The following is a 27,698-nucleotide window of genomic DNA, read 5'->3' on the forward strand; positions in this document are numbered from 1 at the left end:
AGCTATATTTAAGTATTATATATTTTTGGAATCAGTATGTAATAATTTATACGTTTAGCCTTTGAAAGAAGTCAAATCTCCATTTTTTGTTGTAATTGTAGATGGTTTTCTTAGCATACTCGATTTCTGTAAAATAGACAATTTTCTTCTAATGAAAATTTTAAGTTTGGTTCCAGATCTTTTAAGACCAAAAGAGTCCAAGCAAATCCTCTTACATGGTGATATTAAATGTATGTACAATATCAGAGAACTTTACCCTGTGTATGCGAAGGTATGCGAAGTTTGTTTTTTTAAGCCCTAAAGATACTGGGTCTATAAAAAATAACAATTTTTAAGATATAAAAGTAATTTATTTTGCTACTTATTTCCAACACATAATCAATTAAACTAAAAGTAAAGAAAAGTTTTAAATAAAGATTATCCCTAAATGTCTAGGCTCTTATTTGAACTATTTTACCTTTTTATTGGGGGGGGGGGGGAGGGTAATGCCCCACTTATATCCACATCTAAACCCAATAAAGCTAAAAGTTTAAAAAATTTTATGTGGTTTCCTAGTTCAAATATATATTCTTATTTAATTAGCATTATTTACTCCCTTCACACTTATATTAAGCAACCTTTTTCCAAAGGTGCTTTCAAAAAGACAAGTAGAATTTGTATTGTTTAAGATAGAAAATGCTTCCTTTCAAGTAAATTGAAAATAAAATGAAAGTCTTATATCAGAGATTTATAGGGATTATACAATGGCTGAGAAATTAATGTACATTCTCAATGCTAATACACAAAATTGGCCCTTCTTTAAATTACAATTAGTGATTGAAACGTTTGGAAACTCAACTAATAAACCAACCAATCAAAATTCAATAAAAGTCCCACAAATTGTTATGCCTACAAATAAAAAAACGCTATTTGTGAATTTGGGGACTATTAAAATAAACAGCCCATTGTCCCCTCCCTCCCTACATTTACACACAGAAAATAAATAAGAGATAGGCTTATCTGTATGTAAACTTTAGATTAGAAATCTCAAAATATAAATTTCGGCGGCGGCGGTAAAACGGCGGCAGATTTTCATATAGTTTCAGTAGGTCATACATACTTGTTAGAAAAGCTTATGTTTAAAATTTGAAGTCTATAGGTAAAAAATTGCGGTCTCAAGAGCTGTTTTAAGATTTCTGAGGGATCAGGACCTGCAGGATCATACCTGGACCCTGAAATTGACTTAAACACTTAAATTTCATATTGGTATGTACTAGTATAGGATATTTTAGTATTTGGTAACTTAAAATGCTTAGTTTAAGGCAAACAAAATATTTTTGCCTATACCTGTATGACCCTGCCAGGTCTGCTGGCATCCTGTGCCAACCAGGATGGAGATATTCAAAATTTCGTCATTACATTGAAAGATATATGGATACTTATTGCTACTTAAATAAAATTTCGTCAAAATTTTAAAATATACACTTGCTATGATTTTTTGTCATTTTTTGGCTTTTCTGGAACACAGTGTACATGCTCCCATTCTAGCAATAACACCATGACCTTAAATCTTATGTTGCTATAACAAATAGCCAAATTTTAACAAGCGTTCTTAGCTGGATCTTTAAATCATTTCAATGGTGCGCCAAATCAAGGTGAGCCTGTATACGGCCCAACCCTAGTACATAGAGCTAGATATTTATAATGAAACCAGATATTGTTAATCAATTTTGTCACATGCAACCAAAATAGGAAATATTCACTTCCGCATATTTCCATTTTTGATGGATTTTTTTCGGTGAAATGGGACCGTTGGCATTTTTAGGTCATTTTTTTACGGTTTTCGGCCCGCCACGCCCAAAAATTTGAGATAATCTTACGAGACCTTTTGCCCAACCTAACCCTGGTTATTGGTGAGGTTTAGGGAAAAAAATCTCGGATCGCATGTAGCACTGTGTTTCATAATCGCAAAAAGACACAATCCTATTATAAAAAGAAGTAAGGTTTTTATGTAATAAATTTCAATAACCACTATACTGATTGAGTTCTCTTATATAGGGAAGCTTCACATAGGTCCTAGGATGATTTCAAATTTAATCCTTTGGATGATTTAAGACTATTTCTGCCTCCTATCTACCCCATTAACTACAGAGCACTCTAGATGCTAGGGGCGCAGCTAGTAGCAAATGTTTAGGGTCGTTTAATGGTGAGAGCGAAATGTACTTATGTGCTGTTGTAATATTATGCGATTCATATCCTATTATATAAAGTAGTAAGCGTTTTTTGTCTGTCCCGAAGGATCTCGCTAACCGCTGAACCGATATTGTTCTTCTTTACAGTGAAGGAAGGTTTTAAACTATTTTTGGAGAGGGTGTCTTCACCCCTCTTCTAGGGGCGTATCCGCTAGTGATTAAATAAAATGCTTGATTTGCGGAAGTAAATGCACGCCATCAAAATATTGGCGATTGGTCGTCAGGAATACAGGAATATGAAAATAGATATGAAAATATCAATTTTAAATGTCGATCGGCTTTTGAGAGAACGGACAAAAGAAACTGGTTTTATTTATTTTTTTATTTTGGAGGGCGGGTGTCGGTTACAAAAAAAAACAAAGCAATCTATACAGGCACGCGAAAGGATATGGGTTAAGGCACATCTCTAAAATAAAATGGGTATGGCATTAAACAAATCTTTACCTAATCTTGTCTTAGATAAATATAAGGCTAACATATACTACATTTCTTTTATGTAAAGCTAAGGGGCCTCTTATTTCTAGGCTAGCATAGAAAATCTTTAAGGATTTTCTATAATAACAATGAGATATGTTTTTGAAGACAAATAAATATTAATAAAGTTATGAAATAAAGTTTTTAGTAGCTATAAGCTACTCTATACTTCATTTTGTCTGTCCACCTATCCGTATTTATATGGCAGAAATATGATTTTCACTGCTGCTATTTAAGATGGACAGCTGAAATTGTTGTGAAATTCTATGTATCAATAAGCATCCAGTGTATGATTTATCCAAGTCCACCAGTCTTTTTGTCATGGCTTTTCTTTTATTTGGAAAACTGAATATCTTCTATCTAACTTACTTTGTCCGGTTGTACGTTAATTATTTTTATGTCCTTCGCTACTTATGGATGTCGTTATCCTTGTTTTTTTTCTGAGAAATTAACAAGGAAATTAAATAATAAAGCAAAGTTTCTTAATTCATCTGTCATTGACAGTTTCAAAACTTTTTTTTCTTATAATTAAGATGTTTTCTAGTACAAAAGCTTCACACACAAAAATGTCTAAAGCAGTACAAACACAAAACTTTAAAAGACAATTAGAATAAAAGAAACAAGGATGACAACATAAGTAGCGAAGCACACAAAAACAAAACATTTGGTTAAATAGGGAAAAAAGTCGAACAGGGGGGGACAGAAAAATTGAAGGTCTGTGAAAGGTTCCTTTTGCCGCACGGCGCACAGACATATGGACAAAGTTTGTGATACACTATCTTCTCTACTTCCAAGCGAAGGATAATTAACACATGGTAAAGCTCTAAATCTTAGACATGTTACCGACTAACAGACAAATACACGTAGATTGTAGAGTAGCTTTGTATTGAGGTTTAAAGCTTCTTAATGGACATTATCAATTTCAAAAACAATATTTGAATCTGGAAGAATCTTGATGAAAGAACCATTGATTAAATCGAACATTGTCCGTCAAAATGTATTGAGAATAACGTCGAAAGATATTTCATTTCCAATTGTAAGCATTAAAGATTAAGAATAGTTTTCTATCGTATCGTATAATAGACAGCTTTCCGCGGATATTAAAATGAAAAATTGTAAGATCAAAACAACTTTTGCTAGCCCCAAAAGGGCCGAAGCCCTGAGTTTACAAAACTGGTATTAAATTTGTGATTTTTATTTTAATATCCGCGGATAATACGCTGCGATAAATTCAATTAAAAGACTTTAGTTAAGTCGTATGTTGATATAACAACAGCACCAAAAGATTAACAGGGATTGAATGAAAGTTTATGTAGACATAATTATCTATAATCAATAATGCAATTCTTCCCAGGGAGGGAAAAGACAATAGGTAAAAAATATAATGGTTTAGAATAATTTAATCCAATAATTTTATACAGCTTGTTCATAAATGCATGGGTACATTGTCACATCTCATCCAGAGCTCAAAGGTTTCAACCACTAATTGTAATATACAGAAGGGGTAATTTTGTTTACCATCATTGGGGATGAACATCAATTTATCGGCCGTTGTCTTATCCCCTTTGGATCCCTGCTAATAATGGTTTATAATAGGGTAAAATTTAGTCCTAGTGTCTAAACTTTTCAACCAATAATTTCATCTAATGTTGTGTTCAGATTTGCAGGGGTACATTAAATTTACGTCCATTGTCACATCCCTTAACGTCCCTGAATTCCATCAAATATAATAACATCAGACTTATAAATTACTTTAAGAATATTTTGGTAATAATCTACTTCTTAGAACCGCTTTTTCCAATTCAGTTTTTTTGTAGCTACTCTATAATTTACTTTATTTGTCCGTAACGCTATGACAGAAATGTGATTTTATCGGCTGGTATTGAAGATGATCATTTTGTATTTTCAGTGAAGATTTCTATGACATATGCGCAGATAATCTATATATATTGTTTTGTCTATCGGTTAAGCTTCAAAAGTCATAAACCTAATTTTCGAAATTTTCTTTGTGTGTTTGCATATTCTCACTCTCTCTCTCTCTCTCTCTCTTTTATTTTATAATGGAAAAATTAGTCCATTTCATGATTTTTTGTACTTTGCTCCTTTGGATGTTTTCATCCTTGTTATCTATTAACAAGAATGAATGGCAGCAAAGCTGTAAGAAAGAAAAAAAAGAATAATGAGTAATATGTAAGACTTGCCTGTTAAGTCTTATCTCAATTGTAACAGTGTTCATTAGAGTAAAACACTAGAGGAAGAAAGGGTTAAATAACTGTATCTCACCATCGCAACCACCTTGTGCCACCTTTCTATTGGGTCATTGAAAATCAGCCAATGGTGTCGCTTATATTAACACAGCCAAGTAGCAGAGAATAATTTAGAAGCAGACGAAGAAGGTCATTGAAAAGGGAAGGGTGGTAGTTGTCTGTATACATCTGTTCAGTGTACATACCATATAGACTTAGGAATACACTATTTTGAATATAAGACCTACATATAAAATCATTCCAAAGGTCAAATTAATCGAAGTTTTGGACATCCAGCCAATGTGTATATGTAGAGTTATCCACTTGTAAGGTTAAAACAAATAGAACGATTTTATCATGCTAAAATAAGGCACTAATATAGCATTTTCACATTTTATTTTCAAGTAGGTTTATTTGGAAAGTTGATACGATTTTAATAATTGTTTTCCATATACCTAGACATTTCATAAATAATTCAATTGGCACAAAGTATTTATTGTCATAGGTATATTAATTTAAACTTAAATTAAATATTAGTACCGAAGCTACTCTAAAAGTATTCGTCTCTGTTTGTCTGAACTTTTGTCTGTTTTTCCTTCTATGATGCCAATCCACATTCCTTCTCCCTTTAAATCGCCCACCCCCATTTTATAAAATTGAATGTTTAGTAGCGAAGGTACTTTATAAGCATTCATCTTTGTCCGTCTAAAATTATGTCTGTTTGTACTGCTGAAATGCAAATTTACTTCTCTTTCACTTTTTATCCCATCCCCTCCTCTGCTACTGGATGAACGAACTTACCAATAAATTATGTTTATGTTAGCAACCTAAATTGGCTACAATTTTTTCCCTGTCATCATATCCACGTAATTCTATATCCATTAATTTAATAAAAATTAACCAGAAGGAAAAATTAAACATTTGTTCTAATTTTAGATTTTCTTTATTTGTTTTTTTCTAAAGATTTTAGTTTTAATTAAGTTAATTTAATTTTTCTATGAAATTTTTATTTCTGGTTTGTTTTTTAAATAAATAATCTAAAAATATAAATAGCTCCATGAAATATTTTTCAGTTTTCTTTTTTTAAATTGGGTTAGGATATTCCTTAAATAAGTTACGTTTTGAGGTGATTAATTTACAGGAACCGGCAGCTGCGTAGATGAGGCTTAGGGTGACTTAGATTTTGTTTAGCCGACTGGGGCTGTGTGCGGCTGCAGCTGATTTTCCTCCAACTGTGTGGCTTAACCCGTGACCGTGGCTCAACACGTAGCGCATCCGCTCGTCGTCGGGAAGGTGATAGGTTCGAATCTCGGTCCGACACCGCGTCATAACTGAAGACGTTAAAAATGGTTCCTACTTTTGCTATGTCAGATGCGCGAAATAAATAGTTAGATTATGGGGAATGCCTTGGCCCAAAACAAGCGCAACTCATTACCATGCACAGTTAGGACTTCTCAGACAAAGGTCGTGCAATCAAAGGGTTAGTTGTCTGATGGGTGTTGATACCCTAGGCGATTGAGCGCGTTACTCTGCACTTTAAAACGCAGAGTATGTTGAAAGGTGACGTGGAGAGGACTTGTGCCCGAAGCGTCACCACGCCCCTTGAGTCAATAGTCAAACTGTGTGGCTTCTGTTAGACACACTGCTAGTTTTTATGCATTTTATATCTTCTAAGTTACATCTTATGTGTTTTAGAGTTTGTTTCTACCTTTCTCTACAAGATATGATGTGACACGAATACAAATATCTTAATTTTTTTCTTTCATTTCTTCCCAAACAAATAAAATATTTTACACAAACCACTTTTTAGTAGCAATAACAATTATATTAATTTCTATATATCATAACACTTATTTTCATAACAACTACGAGCCGAAAATAGCCAAAAACCAGACTTAAATCTAAAATTGAATAGCCTAAAACATTTGAGAAGCTTTCATAAATATGTAGAACTGAATCGGTTCAGAAGTTATCGAACTCTTAAGCTACAGATAAAAAAACATTACTACTTTATATAATTTGTACTACTCTCTTTATCCCCGTTAGAAGGATTAATTTACATATTAGATTATTATGTGATGATATGATGAAATTACAACAAGATCGATGTTCATATAAGTAGCGTAACTAAAATATTCTTAGTTAAAAATGAAGAACACTAGTTGATTTGACCCTAGCCTCTAGGGGAGGGCGGAAGGAAAGGTTGCTAAAATAGCCTAAATCCACCCCATGACATTTTTAAAATTTACTGAAAAGTAAAAATTATACGGACCATCATTTTCCGAGATCTTAAGCTTACTTTGCATTAAAATGGATTTAAAATGTGAAAGTTAAAGTACGTTACGCAAAATATGAAAAGATAGAAACGTAGAGTAGCAATTCTAATTAATATAATTAGGTTATATGATGAGGTTATTAATTCTGACACACAAATTATGGATATATATAAAGAGTAGCTTCTATATAACTAGATTTGGTACGTCCACTTGGAGAAATTTGAGATTCTCTTGGCTAATATAATGAATAGGACTATGAATTTTATTGTTTAGATTCCCTAAAACTTGTAAAGAAGTTGTATCAACTTTTTTTTTTATAGCTAGCCGGTTCTTTTAGTAAGTAGTAGATGTAAAATTTTTCATAGAATTCAGATATGCAATCGGTTTTTTTGTAGACCTCTTATTTTTTAAGTAATTTAAGTTTTTAAAAAAAATAATTAAGTCGGTTTTAAGGTACTAAAACGCAACAAAATAAAAGAAGAAAATGGCCAGTAAGAACAAAAATAGTAAGATCTTTAATTTGACACCTTACTTTTAAAATTCTGTTGAGTAATTATTGAAAAAATCTATTTTTTTAACCTCGGTATAATAAAAACTTTAGACCTAAATATTTTCTCAAACAGACATAAAAAACATGGGTTCATATATACCTTCAGAATCAGAAAAATATTACGAATCCATTGTAAGCAAAATTGAAAAAAATAAAAAAATAAAAAAATTAAAGAAATGGCCAATTATTTTTTTTGTTCAGGCAACACTATTGTCTTCCCTTTTTTACCCCCTCTTTACCCCCTCTTTACCCCCTTCCCATTTTTATACTCAATTGAAGAATTAAGACGTTGCCTGTACAATATAATATGATATTTTCATATAATTCCTTTTATTGTAGTTTATATACTATATTGTAAACTTTTTTTTTCAATTTTGCTTACAATGGATTCGTAATATTTTTCTGATTCTGAAGGTATATATGAACCCATATTTTTTTATTTGTGAAATAATAAAATTAAGTTCAAAGTTTTTATTCTCGTGGGTTAAAAAAAATCGATTTTTTCAATAATTACCTGACAGAATTGAAAAAGTAAGGTGTCAAATTAAAGATCTTACTATTTTTGTTCATAATGACCATTTTCTTTCTTTTTTTTGTTGCATTTTAGTACCTTAAAATCGACTTAATTTTTTTTTTTAAACTTAAATTACTTAAAAAATAAGAGGTCTACAAAAAAACCGATTGCATATCTGAATTCTATGAAAAATTTTACATCTACTACTTACTAAAAGAACCGGCTAGCTATAAAAAAAATAGTTGATACACCTTCTTTACAAGTATTTCATGGTATTCATTGTTAATTTATTGACTGCTTTCTAGCCGCTACTATCATATCTATTTTATTTCAGGTTGTGTGATGATGTTGTAAACTCTGACTCACAAAGTATCATCTCATCAAGCTCCAGGTAATCATGGACTAAGGATAGTTAGACAGATAGTGATGATGTTGTAAACTCTGACTCACAAAGTATTATCTCATCAAGCTTCAGGTAATCATGGACAAAGGATAGATAGACAGATAGTGATGATGTTGTAAACTCTGACTCACAAAGTATCATCTCATCAAGCTCCAGGTAATCATGGACAAAGAATAGATAGATAGATAGTGATGATGTTGTAAACTCTGACTCACAAAGTATCATCTCATCCAGCTCCAAGTAATCATGGACAAAGGATAGATAGATAGATAGTGATGATGTTGTAAACTCTGACTCACAAATTATTAACTCATCTAGCTCCAGGTAATCATGGACAGAGGATAGATAGATAGACAGATAGTGATGATGTTGTAAACTCTGACTCACAAAGTATCATCTCATCAAGCTCCAGGTAATCATGGACAAAGGATAGATAGATAAAGAGTGATGATGTTGTAAACTCTGACTCACAAAGTATCATCTCATCTAGCTCCAGGTAATCATGAACAAGGGATAGTGCATCTGAAGAGGAATTTTTATTTATTTGTAACTTTTAAGCTTGTCTAAATAATATGATTTATAATTAGAAAAATGGTGTAATTGAATTAAAAAATGAATTATTTCTAGTTTGTAACCGAAAAAAATCTAGCAAAATGGATTTCACATTTTCCCCAGTTTGGTTGGATTATATCCCTCCAGATATGCAAGTGGTATAAGACTAGTGTGTGTTATTAAGGATATGAATGGAAACGTGTATACCTGCTTTTTAGCAACAAAAAAAGATAAATATTCCTTGCAAAAAATGTAACCTGTTGCAAATTAAATTAACTTTTTCATTTATATTTCTGTCACATGTTATGTTATAATCCTTAATTTTATCATGAAATAATTAGAGATATTGGCTGGCCAAAATATACATTCCTCTTTTCTCGGTATTTTAAAATTTTGGAACAGATTTTTGTATCAATCTGATATTGAATTTAGTTTCAAACTCTCATTATTTTCTCTTTTTAGCATTGAAAAAATGGATTTAGAATAAGTGGATATTATGACAGGGAAATTCTTGCCGACAATTTAGTTTGCTAATATAGTCCTCAGATATTGATCATTACGTTCCTCAGTGGTCAGGGGGGGAGATGGGCGGTATTGTTATATTGTCTTTTGATAGAAACATTTATCAGGATATGCAAGAACCTTTACCAATTTCCACGTATACTATATCCATTATTGCAAATACAATTACATATTTATTTTAAAAATGCAATTTTAACATGAAAGAAATATAATCTAAATGCAATAAAAATATAAAAAATATTTTTGAAATTAGATATGTTATTTTTTTGAGAATATTTTGAAAGATTCATTTGAAAATCGTGTACAAAAATTAAACTAATTTTATTAAATAAAGTACAAAATAAAATTACAAAAATTTAAGGAAAATCTGCTATTTATTGTTAGCTTGACTTAAATATTGCATTTGATATTCTCAGTCATATTTATTTTCTTTCCGACAATACAATAAACACTTTTAGATAAGAATTAAATAATTATATTACCAGTAATATCAGATGTGCCTGTAGCATCTATAGGATTTTATTTCGTAGTAGATAATAGTTTAATACCATCTTGAGACCTATGTGAAGCGTCGCATAAAATGAGAACTCAATCGGTTCAGTGGCTAACCTTATCTTAAACCAAAATAAACAAGCTTTATACATATAATAGGATACATAAATGTAAATATAATTTAAATATGGATAATATAACCTCACGGTGCAAAAATCCATTTTTTTTATAAAACATATTTGCTTGCTTTTGGTTTAAGCAGGGAGGAAGAGGACAATAGACAGACATGGTTTAAAGTTTGAAAACAATTTAAATTTAGATATTCCGCCTGGTGCATAGTTCCTATCCTGGGTGTTTTTGATGAAACTGCTACATCACTTTCATCAAGAGTTAATGATTTCATTCTAAGGTAAGATTTGTAATTGCTGTTCTTTCAGGGACTCAGAGTAGTTAATCAAGGATGACAACATCTATACTAGTTCAGGGACTCAGGGAGTAGTTCAAGGACTCAGAGTAGTTAATCAAGGATGACAACATCTATACTAGTTCAGGGACTCAGGGAGTAGTTCAAGGACTCAGAGTAGTTAATCAAGGATGACAACATCTATACTAGTTCAGGGACTCAGGGAGTAGTTCAAGGACTCAGAGTAGTTAATCAAGGATGACAACATCTATACTAGTTCAGGGACTCAGAGTAGTTAATCAAGGATGACAACATCTATACTAGTTCAGGGACTCAGGGAGTAGTTCAAGGACTCAGAGTAGTTAATCAAGGATGACAACATCTATACTAGTTCAGGGACTCAGAGTAATTAATCAAGGATGACAACATCTATACTAGTTCAGGGACTCAGGGAGTAGTTCAAGGACTCAGAGTAGTTAATCAAGGATGACAACATCTATACTAGTTCAGGGACTCAGGGAGTAGTTCAAGGACTCAGAGTAGTTAATCAAGGATGACAACATCTATACTAGTTCAGAGACTCAGAGTAGTTAATCAAGGATGACAACATCTATACTAGTTCAGGGACTCAGAGTAGTTAATCAAGGATGACAACATCTATACTAGTTCAGGGACTCAGAGTAGTTAATCAAGGATGACAACATCTATACTAGTTCAGGGACTCAGGGAGTAGTTCAAGGACTCAGAGTAGTTAATCAAGGATGACAACATCTATACTAGTTCAGGGACTCAGGGAGTAGTTCAAGGACTCAGAGTAGTTAATCAAGAATGACAACATCTATAGGAAGCGAAGTAAAAAAAGTAAAGAGTAACCTTTTCTTCTAGTTGTTTATGAGTTGATAGGTTCACATCTAATCCTAAATTTCGTTGTAGCTGTGTGTGTGTGTGTGTAGCCATAGTTTCTTAGTGTTTGGACCTAAGTAGTCATGGAGAAGGACGAGACACTTTTGTATAGCCACTGGGGCCATCAAGCTCCACGCCCAAGTACATTGTGCCTTGACCCGCTGTCTCAAGGGAGCTACTCTTTATTACCTCACCCTCGCCGAGTATGGCAGGTGTCCCAAATTAAGTCAACGTAATGAATGACGCTCTCCGCAGAGGATAAGGGTTGTACAGATATTATGTACGTGACTATTAAGTATCCAAACCACTTAATAATCTCCCTTCTTACACAACCAGGGGAAGTTGTGTGTAGCTAAATAAACTAAATTAATACGAGCTGCTAGACAATAATATCATGAGTTGCAGAATGCCTTGGCCTACAAAAAGCAGTTGCTGACTTAAACATGATGCAACAAATTAATACAATTTACGACTATACATGACTATTAATTTTGTACACACATGTATTCAAATTTTAAATAAATTTTCCTTATCATATCTAATTAATATATTATTTTAGTTTTGTTGGGCAAAATTTAGTGTGCGATCATATCCGCGTAACATATCGAATTTCATTATATATTTTGTAATGCAGATAAGTAAATTTGTGTTTTAAAACGCTATTTAAACCTAAAATAATATTAAAGTTTTGGTCCATTACTTCCTCCTAAATGCAAGAGAGCATTCTTTCATGTGAAATTAAATTATGAATTGTCGGATATCATTCTTTTAAAATCTCCCCCTTGGGGGTGCTTGAGCGGAAAAAAACTCCCTGTCTCTCCCTTTACGCGTACAATTTTTGTGGATGTGGATTTTTTGTGTTCAATCACTTTCCCTTTCTTCTGTTTCATTTATTCAATTGCTATTGTATCTTTTTTTCGTGACAAAATGAGATCAGGGATATAATGGGATAAGACAATAGCCGATAAATTGATGTACATCAACAATGTTGATACACACAATTACCCCATCTGTGGATTAAAATTAGTGGTTGAAACTATGGTTGGACACTAAACTTAATAAAGACCCAAAAGTTGTGCCTTTGTTAAAAAACTTTGGGGACTAGTGTACTAAGAAACCGCCCCTTCCTCCCTGGATAATATGCGGAAATGAATGAACGTCGGAAATTTTTATGCCACATCGAATTAGTCTACAAAGTTTGGCTTAATAACTTATTAACTCTTTCATCTTCTTTTTTTAAGTAGCGCAGCTACTATATAATTCACTTTGTCTGTCTGTCTTTTACTCCGTAATGCTCTTTGGGAAATGTAATTTTATCGACTGCTATCGAAGATAGATAGATGTTTTTAAAAATCATCTTGAGCAGCCAATTTCGTACGAAGGCATTTTTCTTTTCTTTTTGATGACTAAACATCAGCTATATATCTCACTTTATCTGCTTTATCCAACCATCATTTTTTTGTGCTCCGTTTTTTATGGATGTTGTTATCCTTGTTTTTAAAATTAAGCCAAGAGTTAAGACATATTGAATGAGATGTTACAAGGAAGGGTGTGTACATTGGATTGTAAACTTAACTGGCCCTAAAAGTTTTATAAGTACGTTCTCTCATTCGTTGACTTAAAAACTTTTGGGAATTTAATCAAATCTTGTTTGGGTAATCAAAATAGCAGTGTTTAAACTTTTCTACAATTTTTATTCTTCAGAGAGTAAGGGTGAGGGTGTGCATTAATTTATTGCCAATTGTCTTGTCTCTTAAGATCCCCTGATCTTATGCACTAATAAATTATTTAAGGAAGTGAATTATATAACTCTTTTTAAAGGATTTACTTTACTTTATTTCATAAACTAGTAATAGAATAGTTGCTATAACCGTGTGACGTCAATAGATCCATCTGTTTTTAAGGTCTTTCCTGTCCCACTCGCCCTCTCATCCCCATGACCTATGAGAAGCTATACTGTAAAAGAGAACCATATCTGTTTAGCAGTTAGTGAGATCCTACAGACAAAAACAGCTTAATACTTTATATAATAGGATGAATTGATACCTAAAATGAAATAGAAAATACCTAACAAATTTTCATTTATTTTATCATTTTTATAAGAAGTAGAAAAGAATTATTACCAATAAAATTTTGATAACAAGGATGACAACATCCATAAAAGCAAAGCTTTGAAATATTAGGGGTGTCAGAACTGAATATTCAAAATATAAATATAAAAGTTTTGACAAAATTCTACGTAAATATGTTGCAAATTTTCTTAAATACAGAATACTGTTTAAGGACATACTTACAATTTTGAATTTGATTATAGAGATGTCACCCTTATAATATTGTACTTTTTTGTCCGAGGAATCTAATTAATAAAATCAGATGAATAGGATAATTACATCATACAAAAAATTGTCGTCAAAAAAGTTAAAAATCAACATGTTTAAAATGGACGTACGAACATTTTGGTAACGATTAAAGAGTTGCTACGCTTTCTAAATCGTACCTAATTACTACAGAAATCAACATGCAAAGATTGAAATCGATAGGACAATTTTAACATGCCTAAATTAATGAAAAAAGCTAACCGTAACATACTGACGGGCCGACTCTAATTATGGAAAAGCTTCGCTTATGGTCATAACATTCATTCATTTCTTTCTATCCTTCCTAAATTGAATTATTTCTCATTTTTTTCATATTTACCTTGAACAATGAACATATAGGTCTGTACTGTACGTTAATTTATGCAGTATTTCCAGGGATCTATAGGGATAAGACAATGGCCGATAAATTGATGTACATCCCCAACGTTTAAACACTCAAGTTAATAAACCAACCAATGAAAATTCAACCCAAAGTTGTTTAGCCAACAAATAAGAACGTTATCATATAACTTTGGGAACTAGTGTAATAACCAGCCCATTGTCTCCTCTCTCTGTACGTAATTTATGCATTATTTTACTTATATTATTACAGGGAGAGAAGGTGACATAGGACTCTTTAAATCATACTGGTACCAAAATTTTATAAAATTTTTCATTGGTGCTTTTATCAAACCTTTATTGGTTGGTTTAAGCTAGAAGTGTCTAAATATTTAAACCAATAACCTTAATTTGTCAATTTTAATTGGGGATGTACGCCAATTTATCGTTTATCAAATATGAAAACTTTGGGGACTAGTGTAATAAGCAGTCCAATGTCTCCTCCCTCCCTGGTATTGTTAATAGATTATGTTTTTTTTTGTAGGTGGTTGATGGTGCTTATGTTTGTGTTCTACATTGGTGTTGCAGTATTTAGCCTTATCCTTCTCATTATGATTCCATTTGGTTTTGCCGTTGCCACACCTGGCAGCTTCTCACAATCAAGGTAACTTTATATTTTAGGTCACCCTGTATATTTTATTATGGTGTAGTTTTTCATGTTATTTCATAATATTTTAGAACACCCTGTATATTTGTATATGGTGTGGTGTTTCATGTTATTTCATAATATTCTAGGACACCAGGTATATTTGTATTTGGTGTGGTGTTTCATATTATTCTATAATATTCTAGGACACCCTGTATATTTGTATGTGGCTTGTTGTTTAATGTTATTTTAAAATAATTTAGGACACCCTGTGTATTTGTATATAGTGTGGTGTTTCATGTTATTGCATAATATTCTAGGACACCCTGTATATTTGTATATGTAGTGGTGTTTCATGTTATTTTATGATATTCTGGGACACCCTGTATATTTGTATGTGGCGTGTTTTTCATGTTATTTTAAAATATTCAATGACACTCTGTATATTTGTATATGGTGTTCTGTTTCATGTTATTTGATTCATCTGACAAAGTTTTATAATTAAAGAAAGTAATTTATTCCACATTCTTCTTGCCTCCACATTCCTAAATTCTTTATCTTGTAAGTGCAAAGTTACTATTTAATTTATTCTTATTGGTATGTCAATCCCATAGACGTCCAAGGTCGGGTGTGGGGGTATAGGTGGTTTACCCCCCTCAAACTTTAAAAACGCCATACTTTATTATTCTCAAAATAAATAGAATAAGTTACCACCCTCATTTTACCCCTTCAGAAAAGCTTAGACGTCCTTGGTCCATCCTTCTGTATTGTTATGTATTGACTGCTTTATGAGTGCTTCTACTTTATACTTCATTTTTTTCTGTCAGTCTGTCCTTTATTAGTGGTATTTCCTTAAATGCTCAGATTATGGTTTCTATAATGGCAGCAAGGATGAGATTTTAAAAATTTCTAAGCTTCTCGTCTGATGTTTTTTCCTCCTTGTTTAATTATTTCTATTATTTGTTCTGTTTGACCTTAAAGGGGACTTCGAATGTACTTTTGGTAGTTGTGAAAAATTTGTCGTCAATTTAGATTGCTAACATGGACCTCATTTGATGGTCTGTTCGTACATCCAGTAGGATGGGATGGTGTGGGTTAAAGGGGATGGACGGGTGGTATCCTTATTTAAGCCAATTGCGAGCATCACATTATCAGACTGCATAAAATCTGGTGTAAAATCCAAGTATTAAAAGACTATGCAGCAAAATTACATTTACAAATTTTCGTTTTTAAACCTGCATTATATTTTACTGTTCTTGTACAGATTGTGGGTTGCATAATTTTTGCCAAAATTGTCATCATTTGCTTGTTTTTTTTTGATAAAAAAAATCAAATATTTAAAATAAGAATAAATTTTTTTCTGTCCATTTTTGCAGGAAAAAATATTTTCTTCCATCAAAGTATCTATATCTAAAATTGAATTCCCTTGAGTTTAAAACGAGCATCAGGTTTTTTCACATTAGATTTATTATTTATAGATTAACCATATTTAGTTTAATGTGTGTGTATAATCATAATGTTTTTAGATTTCTCATTTATAGAATATTTATGTCTAGTCAGTTTCTAGACATTAGATTTATTGATAATAGACTAATTAAGTAGAGTCAGTATATGTATTAGGTTTCTAGACATTTGATTTATCTGTTATAGACTAATCATACCTAGTCAGTATATGTATTAGGTTTCTGAACACTAGATTTATCTCTTATAGACTAATTAAGTGAAGTCATTAGATGTATTAGGTTTCTAAACATTAGATTTATCTCTTATAGACTAATCATATCTAGTCAGTATATGTATTAGGTTTCTAGACATTAAATTTATCTCTTATACACTAATCAAGTAGAGTCTGTATATGTATTAGGTTTCTAAACATTAGATTTCTCTCTTATAGACTAATCATATCTAGTCAGTATATGTATTAGGTTTCTAGACATTAGATTTCTCTCTTATAGACTAATCATATATAGTCAGTATATGTATTAGGTTTCTAGACATTAGATTTATCTCTTATAGACTAATCATATCTAGTCAGTATATGTATTAGGTTTCTAAACATTAGATTTCTCTCTTATAGACTAATCATATCTAGTCAGTATATGTATTAGGTTTCTAAACATTAGATTTCTCTCTTATAGACTAATCATATCTAGTCAGTATATGTATTAGGTTTCTAGACATTAGATTTATCTCTTATAGACTAATCATATATAGTCAGTATATGTATTATGTTTCTAGACATTAGATTTATCACTTATAGACTAATCATATCTAGTCAGTATATGTATTAGGTTTCTAGACATTAGATTTCTCTCTTATAGACTAATCATATATAGTCAGTATATGTATTAGGTTTCTAGACATTAGATTTATCACTTAAAGACTAATCAAGTAGAGTCAGTATATGTATTAGGTTTCTAGACATTAGATTTCTCTCTTATAGACTAATCATATATAGTCAGTATATGTATTAGGTTTCTAGACATTAGATTTATCTCTTATAGACTAATCAAGTAGAGTCAGTATATGTATTAGGTTTCTGAACACTAGATTTCTCTCTTATAGACTAATCAAGTAGAGTCAGTATATGTATTAGCTTTATAAACATTAGATTTCTCTCTTATAGACTAATCATATCTAGTCAGTATATATTTTAGGTTTCTAAACATCAGATTTATCTGTAATAAACTAATCATATCGAGTCGTATATGTATTAGGTTTCTAGACATTAGATTTATCTCTTATAGACTAATCAAGTAGAGTCAGTATATGTATTAGCTTTATAAACATCAGATTTCTCTCTTATAGACTATAATCATGTATAGTCAGTATATGTATTAGGATTCTAGACATTAGATCTATATGTTGTAGACTAATCATATCTAGTCAGTATATGTATTAGGTTTCTAAACATTAGATCTATCAGTTGTAGACTAATCATATCATATCAGTCAGTATATGTATTAGGATTCTAGACATTAGATCTATATGTTGTAGACTAATCGTATCTAGTCAGTATATTTATTAGGTTTCTAGACATTAGATTTATCTCTTATACACTAATCCGCCTCTAGAAATAGACAACTTCTGCTCACTCTAATTGTAAAACTGTACATATCTACCTCTAGGAAAAGACAAACTCTGCTTACTCTATTATAAAAATCTGTAAAAAATGTACATATCCGCCTCTAAGAATAGACAAATTGAGACCAATATTTCAAATATTGTAGGGATAAAAGGTTAAATAAATGAATGTAGCTAGAATATACAACGATATTATGACAATTGAAAAATTGTCGTCAATTTAGGTTGCTAATATTCAGTCCGTTCATACAGTAGGAGGGTAAAATGGTAAATTATTCATGTTTAGTTAGCGAGATCTTAAACGTCATTAAGACAGATAGGTGGAAGGTTAGAGTAAAACACTAGAGGGATAATATATCTCCCCATCGCAATCGTCTTGTACAACCTTTCTATTGGGTCATTGAAAATCAACCAATGGTATCGCTTATATTAACACAGCTAAGTAGCAGAAAATTATTTAGAAGCAGACAAAAGAGGTCTTTGAAAAATGAAGGAAGGTAGTTGTCTGTATATACATCTATACTATAGATCTGTTGATGGAAGGACAGTTTTCTAATCCTCTGACGCCTAGAGGGCATAGAAGTATTTTAAGTAAATTTTAGATTTAAGGTCTAAGTCCTAAACTAAATTTAAAGTCCTATATTATCTCTCTTTTGATCACTGAATATCTGCTCATTCACTAACTTTTTCCAAGCATGATTTTTATGTGCTTCGCTAAAGATGTGCAAAAAAAATGCGGACATTTTTAAAAATTTAAATTGCGCGGCTTGATTTAATAGTAGAAAAAATGTTACGCATATCTTTAGAACCGCTATGAACTCTAGTTTTTTTTTCCTGTGCTACGTTTAATTAGTAAAATGTCCCAACTTATGGATTTATGGATGTTGTATTTCTTGTTTTAAGCTAAATTTTAAATATATACCCATCTTAATTTTATAATTCATCTTTGATAACAAAGTTGCATCAACGTATTAGCAAAAATCAAATTTTAAAACTCAAATTTCTTTCATAATCAGATATTATTTTGTTTGTATAAGAACGAATTTTGCAACCCTTTGATTTGTGATATTTGACATAAAAATAAAAATTAGAAATTTTATTAACACTAATTCTGAAGCACAATGCCATTTTTATTCCATATTTCTTTCTTGAATTTATTGGATTTTTTCTTTCACTATTCACTGATAATAATCTTCCTTATTTATGCATATAAAAGCGGACATGTCCCTTATTGGCATCAAGGGCAAATTATGTGGTGTTTTTTTGTTTTTTTTGGGGGGGGGTAGTTAATTAAGTCAACCCATGTTCAATTTTAGTTTTGAAAGGTGAAACAAAAAGTTTTAAGGGGTCATTTTCTTGAGGTAATTTCTCTTGTGAGGATCGTGGTATCTTCCCCCCAAAACCTCCCCTGATCCATGTCGATCTACATTGTAAACATATCGGTTCTGCGGTTAGCTGGATCCTTCGGTAGAAAATCAGACATCTTTTACTCTTAAATTATTAATTGATCCGTTTCTTGCCTCTAAGGGATATTACTATTAAAAAATAGCTTAAAACCACCATAAGACAATTATAAAGCCTCCTTATAAATTATAAACTATTAGAACTGATCATTTACGAGATCTTTAGCGTCAGACATGAAACCTTACTACTTTATATCATAGGTATAATAATCCTTCATGATGTAGCGAGGAATATTATTTATAATTAATTGTTATATTGATATGTATATTCAATTAATAATATAAATAAAAACAATCCGACAAGACAATAGTGAAAAAATGAATGAATGTCAAGGATGACAAGATCCATACATATGCAAAGTTGCAAAAAAAATAATTGAAGACCATCAAGAAGATTATTCCTCATTGCCTATCTCAACCAATAAAATGAAAGTCAAAATTTAAAACTTATATTATTAACAAAACATTAAAACTTTCTTTCTGTTCTTCTGGATTTATTATTATTAGGATCTTACTCCAGATTTTTATGTTCTAAGGCTAAAATGACTATCATCCCCATCCTGCCCCTTTAACCTATCCTCTCCAGTCCTATTTCATTAATGACCCGACCAATAAATGAGAGGGGAAATAGCAAGCTAAATTGAAGTTAATTTCCACGTATATTCTACATCCAATTATGTTTCCTATAGGAAGTTAGGAAAGATGAAACTTTCTGACCTGAATATCAAATTTATGTATTTTCATTATTCATTTTTAAAAGTTAAGAGAAGCAAAGCAAAGCAAAGTTTCTATATAACTAGAGTCTAACATTGTCTGAGTCACTTACATTTAATGTAATTTATAACATTTTATACTTTAATGTATAGTTTATTGAATAAAACTGCAAAAAAATGAAATTTTTATTACTTTTTAAACAACTAGTGTATGACTATGTGCCCCTTGCATAAATGCCCCTGTATTCTAGAAAACCATCCCAAAAATAAAATCTAAAACTATAAAAGCTGAAAATCATCTATATAGAGACACGTATGAAGCTTCCCTAAAATAGAGAACCCAATTGAGATATTAAGATCTTAAGCTTTAGACAAAAGATTATAAAATAGAATTAAGAATAAAATTTTATTTTTTAGTTCTTCCCTCATTTTTTTCTAGCTAGAAATGGAAAAAAATGTCCTTTTTAAATTTAAGTTATATGTCTGGGCTTAAACTGTATATTTTTAATAAGTTATATTTTTCTTTCCTCTACTTTTCCCCTGATTTTTTTTCATGACTAAAATGTCTCTTTTCTTCTCTTGGTATTACTATATGTATATCTTTAATTCTTTAGCATGAAGCAATTTATAGTTTTTGGTCTTCGGGGTTTTAGAATTATTATTTACCCCAAAAGTTTTAATTTTGGTTTATTTTGTTTAATAACTACAGGGTGGGGCAAATAAGACCGGACAAACTTTAAACGGCCATAGCGCCAAAACTACTCGACCAATCAGGACGTTTGACCACACTATAAAAAGCTTAGGTAATGACCTTTCAGCACAAAAAAATCTTTGGACGAAGATGGACGTGTACAACGAGCTGGTCGCGCATATGTTCAAATTCCAAATGCGCCGGTAGATTAATCTGGATTCTCGACTAGGGCCCACTAAATCTGACCTCAGCCTATCTGCAGGTGAGGTAGAGTTATGCAACTTGCTGGGGATACTGTTAGATACTTAAGTAGGACACTAGAAAAGACTAGAGCTCTCTATCTAAAATGGCTTGGCCGTAGTATTCCAGCAAAGTGAAACGGGGCAGATTTTTAGATGTAAAAAAAGTCAAAAACCGTGAAAATTCGTGAAAATTTCTCGGTTCTTGACTCCAGGGACCCATATTGAACCTTAAAACTCATTTTAGACTATGGGTTGCGCTGAAACCCTAGCTGAAACTTCATGCCATTTCCAAAAAAGGTAAAGATCGTCGTTATAGCTCAATTTTGGTCCATTAAGAGCCTCAGTGTATAAGGGTAGCTTGAAAATTTGGCGAATTTGGATCCTGCGGTTACTCACGTTCCTAATGAAATGTGGCCTCCCAGCAGCCCGATCGTTATTCAATGGACTTTTGGGCCTGGGGTTACCTTGAAGCATGCATCAATAGACGTGCCCATACCACAAAGACCTCCCTCATTGCCACTATCAAGGAGAACTGCGCCAGCTTGGACAGGTACATTTTGACCTGGACCTGCTGGCGGTTGAGAGGGCAGGTAGAGTCGGTCATTAAGGCTGGCGGCGTATAGTCATATACCTATTTTGCTTGCCAGTTTTTGAAAATCAATAAAATCTTTAAAATTGACGATTTTATGTTCATTTGTTTAGAAGTTAGAATTTGTCCTGTCTTATTTGCCCCACCCTGTATCAGTGTATATATCAGAAAAAGAAGGAAATAATATAAATTACGGAACCTTTAAAACAATAAGTTTTCATGTCTTTTAAAGCATGACGGATGGACGGACAGACAGGCATTTCGAATTATAGAGTAGCTGTTGTACCACTAAATCAAAAGAGATTACACGAGAAGTGAGGGTAAAAAGAACTTCCTCACCCCAAAAAAAAGAAAACAATATTATAGTGGTGCGGATAATAAATATTTGCATTAGATATTTTTGTCTGGAAACAATAATTAAATCATAGACTCTTTATGCTGTAGGCGCGTATACAAGAAAGAGAAAAACAGATAAAAATATTGCAATACAATAATCGTTTATTATTACTTGGATCTTACACCAGATTATCATGTACTCTTGTAGCTGGCTAAAATAACTATCCCCCCATCCACCCCCTTTGCCCCATCCTCTCCCTTCCTACTGGATTAACGAACTGACCAATAAGTGATGTATATGTTAGCAACCGAATTTGACCACATTTTTCCGCTGTCATAATATCCATATATGTTTTATTTCCACTTTTACGCTTTGGGAGTTCCTGTATACATATTTTTTGGGTATATTTTAACTTTTGTAAAATTAGCAAAGTATTTGATGAAATTAGGGAGGGAGGGGACATTGGGCTTATAAAAACGTTTTCTTATTCGTTGGCTTGACAACCTTTTATTGAATTTGATTAGTTTATTCATTTAGTTTCAGGGTTCAAATGTTTCAACCACTAATTTTATTCTACAGAAGGTGTAATTTTGTGCATCATCATTGAGGATGGACATCAATTTATCGGCCATTATCTTATCCGTTAGATCAAGGGTGTAATTTGTAAATTGACGAACTTACCTTAAAGAGTCTTTCTTATTAAAACATGTCTCATAGGATCGAAAAATAATTTTTGTTATGTTATCAAATTTCATTTTATAAAAACTAACAATGCTTGTATACTTTATTCCTTCTGAAAACAAACAATTTAAGCACTTCGAGGGGTAAGGAGTGTATAAAAATTGCTTAAAATCATCCATAGACTTACATGTAGATTCCTTAAAAAAAGAGAACTCAACAGGTACAGTAATTGTCGAAATCTTTAGCTAAAGACAAAAAAAACTTACTACTTTACATAATGGGATATTGAATGTGAAAGAAAATTACTAAAACTGTCCCAAATAAAATTACTGAGTGCGCCATCGTACAGAATTGCATTAGGGAAAAAACTGGAAGAATGGTTCTTGATTGTAAACAGTAAAAAAAAACCAGAGAGAGAGGAGTCAATAGGCTGTTTAATACACTAGTTCCCAAAGTTTTTTTAATAACGTTTTCTTACTAGGTTGACTTTTGGGACTTTAGTAAATTTTGATTGGTTGCTTAATTAAGTTCGAACGTTTCAACCACTAATTTAACTACTGAAGGGGATAATTATGGGTAATTAAATTTATCGGCCATTGTCTTACCCTTTAGTTTCCTGATAAAAAACAAACAAACAAACATTATAAATGGATTTACACACAGAGAAAAAATACTTTGATATAAAAAAGCAACAATGTAAGTTTGTTTGCGATGCTTTTCCTTACATTCACTATAGCATTAAACATTAAACAATCCTTTAATTCAATTTTTAAAACGGACGCACGCACAGGTAACGGATAGCTGTTTTTGTTAATTTAGGCATGTTAGAATTGTCCTATCGATATCAAACTTTGCATGGGGATTCCTTTAGTAGTTAAGTACGATTTAGAAAGCGTAGCAACTCTATAATCATTACCAGAATGTCCGTATGTCCATTTTAGACCTGTTTATTTAAATTTTTTAACAAAAGTTTTTATGTGACATAATTTATCTGTTTTTTGGAGACGAAGCCCTTATTTTATGACGTCACAGGAATTAAAAGTGGTACAGTTTGGGCTTCGTCATTTTTGAAGTACTGATTCCCATTACAATAAGGTACAATATTATGAGCGAAGCATCTTTATAATCAATTCCTGAAAATATCAGTATGTCCTTAAACAGTAATCTGTATTTCAGAAGTTTTGCAGCAAATCTACGTATAATTTTGTCAAAACTTATATATTTATATTTTGTGTATTCAGTTCTGCCAATCTACATGTTGAGGTAACTGGGTTCATGGGGCAGACAGATTGTTATTTTAGCCAGCTTCAAGTTTCACTCTATTAAAGTACCTGAAAATGTGGTGCAACATACAAATAATAATATATCCATTATGAAACTAATATCTTTTTTTTTATTTCAGTTCTCACTCCGAGTATGCGTTGAGAAGATCTGCCCTCAGCATTCCTTAATTCACCAACAAACAAGATAAAATACCTATTTAATTATTTGTTCAAAGTTTTTTCCAATATAAATTTAAACTGTTTTCGGGCCATACTGAAAAATTATGTATAGTGCCGTAATTTCCCAATTTTTCACGAATGAGAATAAAAGTCATAAAAAAATACCAATTTTTTGGCCTTAAGAGGGGTAGAATTAATCTTAAAGTTTAAAATTTTACAATCCGCGGAAAGCTGTCCATAATACGATGCCATAAATGACTATACACTAGTATTAATCAAAATCTGATTTATTTCATCTTTTTTTTTTAATTTAAAATATTTGGTTAAACCCATATTCTAATCTACTGAGCATAGTAACTTATGGGCGTTTATTAACCCACTTACCCTTGGCATTTTATGACAATTTATGTCAAGGATAGAATTTCTGTTAATGGTAAGTGGGTTAAATTAGGCAACTCACTTGTTATTTAGCCAAAAACATATATAATAAATTTATTTTGTAAAGATGTAAATTTTAGATTTTATATTAAGATTTTAAAAAATATATTACATCTTACCCTGTATTTATTTAAGAGCAAAGCTACTTTAAAATTCACTTTGTCTGCATGTCCGTCCGTCAGTCCATAATTTTCCTATTTGGTAAATGTGATTTTCTTAGATGTTATTTAAGATATATGGCTAAAATTTATTGTGAAGATTCTTCATACGAATTAGAAACTAGTATATAATTTACTTAGACCGTCGTTCTGTCAGTCAGTCATGCAACATAAATATAAATATTAAAACATAAAAAGTCATGTGAAAGGTAATTTTTTCAAATAATTTTTTTTATTTATGACCACTGAAAATCTGTTCTTTTGATCATTTTGTCGGAATTTCCATCCACGTTTTTCTTTGCGCTTCGCTACTTATGGATGTGAAATGAATACCAGTTGATTTTTGTAATACTTAAACTCTCCAGGAAAGTATCAATTTTTGGAGATTTTAAAAACTTTATTCTTATGTAAAATTTTATTCATAGCTTAAATTAAAACTTAATGAAATTTGATGAATAAAATTATTTACATACCTAATTCATGTAAAATTTTATTTATATCTTAAATTAATACTTATTGAATTTTGTCGAAAAAATTATTTACATACCTACTATATGTAAAATAGTATTTATATCTTAAATTAAACAGAATGAATTTTGATGAAAAAAAAATTTTTACATACCGAATTTCAAAATATTACTATAAAAGTATTTTAGTGTATTTAATTTTAAAAACTATTGATAAAATTTTAATTAATATTCAAAAACTTTTTTATATATATTCAAGTTTTAGGCATATATGCATTTATTAAATTTTCTTAATTGAAAAAGTTTAATCTCTTTTTATATATTTTGTTGCCAAATTAGATAGTTTATTTTAATTAGGGTTTGAAACTTTATATATCTTTATATGCATTTTATTGAGGATATACAAACTTTCCCGATTTTGTATTATTTTTGAGGAACACGACTCCAGTGACGTCATATTTTTCTTTCCCGAAAAAGGGAAGGGGGGAAGAAAATCTCTTCAAAAGAGATGGGGAAAACTCCCTTTTCTCCCATCTCTTTTTCCTTCCCCCCTTCCCTTTTTTTTCTTTCCCCCTTCCCTTTTTCGGGAAAGAAAAATATGACGTAACTGGAGTCGTGTTCCTCAAAAATTATACAAAATCGGGAAAGTTTGTATATCTTCCATTTTATTATAATTATAATCTAAATATATTAATATTATTGTTGCTCTATATTGATTTAATTGTAAAAGACCAGGGTGGAGGGGGACATTGGGCAATATTTATTACACTAGTCTCCAAAGTTTTATGATAACGTCTTCTTATTCGTTGGCTTAACAACTTTGGGGGCTTATTGAATTCATTGGTTAGCTCATTAAGTTAAGTGTCCAAACGTTTTAACCACTATACGTAAATTACAGAAAAGGTAATTGTGTATTATAATTGGGAATATACATCATTTTTTATCAGCTATTGTCTGATCCCTTTAGATCCCTGGTATGGCATTTAAATTTACGGTTTCTTCAGGAATATAGGTGGATATAGGTAAGGGACAATGGGCAGTTAATTCAATTTAAGATTTCTAATTTTATTGCCAGATTTATCTAGAAAATAAGAAAAGTTGTAAAGGTTTAAGTACCCAAAGTCCAAGACAGCCAGAAATATTGATTTTTAGATCCATTGTACCATCCCTATCTTCCTGGCTTTTTTATTGTTTTTTGACAGATTTATATAATTAAAAACAAACTTGATAAAAGAATTTTATGATTTAATCTTTAATTGTAACTTTTTGTTGCGGCACTTCTTTTTGAAACAAAATGTTATTTTATATTCATGTATCATCAAATTGTAAGGTGAAAAAAAGTTGATTTGTAAAATAAATCTAAAGTTTGAATAATGTGTTCAAATATAGAAAATAAAGATTTAAGTCCAAAAAAGCGCAGCATAAAAATCAAACCGTTATCTTTCATAATTTCTTAGAAAATTTCTTTTCTGTTAAAAGAGATTGTCTTACGGATTGATAGAACTTATAGAAATCTTTTATCTATGCTTCTAATGGCTTATATAAATACTTATATTTGAAATAAAATTTTCAACCATATTTGCAAATATGGTAATTTTGAAATGCTAGGTTGGCAAATTTTAACTTTTTTATTCACAGTTTACTCGGGAAAAAGCTTAAGTAAATGTGGGCATAAATAAATGTGGCCAAAATCTTTAAAATAAAGCATAGACATCCAAGGGTTGGGAATAAGAGCGTGTTTACCCCCTCAGACTTTGAATTAGATCATTTTAAATTCCTCAATTTAAAAAAAAATACATCAAATTACCCCTTCAAACTTTTAAAACATTTTACCACCCTTAAGATAGAAAGCTTAGACATCCTTGAAATAGAGCCTTTAAATGAAAATAAAATTGTCGAACATTTTGTCGCAGTAAATCTGCCTGATATTTACATTGACATTATGTAATATATTTTAGGATCCTATACCAACAATATAACGCTGTCCTAATCATGAGAAGTTGGTTATAATTACATTATTTGAAAAGCGTTATATTGAAATTTATGATATTGAAGAACTTTTTCTTGAAAGGTTTTAGCCTCAGCGATGAGCCTCACCCCTACGGGGGGGGGGGGGCGCTCCAAACCATAGTAAACCTAAAATTGAAAGTTCAATTTGCTTATCATATTATCCTTTAATATGGAGGGTAATACTTCAAACAGAAATATCTTTTTTTTATTTTCCTTATATGATCAAAAATATACTTGTAGATTTTTTTGGTTTGATGGATTTTTTGGCTAAAAATACTTTTAAGATAATCTTTTAAAAGATTGCTATATTTAGGTTTTTTTTGTAGTTACTGAATTAATAAAGTGATGGAAATAATAAATTGTTAAATTTGTAAAAAAAAGTTTGAATCAAAGCTACTCAATAACATTAAGGGACATCAAGGACGTACAAGCTTTTTTTTTTTTTTGGGGGGGGGGTTGAATATTTTTAACTTCC

At 31.2% G+C, this 27,698-nt stretch overlaps 1 protein-coding gene across 1 annotated transcript in view; it reads left to right on the forward strand.

Moving 5' to 3' along the window:
- Positions 1-25,024, forward strand: part of LOC145322169 (uncharacterized) — a 36,500-nt gene extending 11,476 nt beyond the window's left edge. The window contains exons 5-8 of the mRNA XM_080163999.1: positions 8,626-8,682; positions 10,580-10,669; positions 14,807-14,926; positions 24,111-25,024. Of these exons, the coding sequence (XP_080020125.1) occupies positions 8,626-8,682; positions 10,580-10,669; positions 14,807-14,926; positions 24,111-24,159 (316 nt within the window). The 3' untranslated portion in view covers positions 24,160-25,024. The remainder of the gene's footprint in view (positions 1-8,625; positions 8,683-10,579; positions 10,670-14,806; positions 14,927-24,110) is intronic.
- Positions 25,025-27,698: the final 2,674 nt, after the last annotated feature.

This window comes from Acartia tonsa, chromosome 6 (assembly GCF_053477335.1).
Source record: "Acartia tonsa isolate MP-2025a chromosome 6, ASM5347733v1, whole genome shotgun sequence".
NCBI classification, from domain to species: Eukaryota; Metazoa; Arthropoda; class Copepoda; order Calanoida; family Acartiidae; genus Acartia; species Acartia tonsa.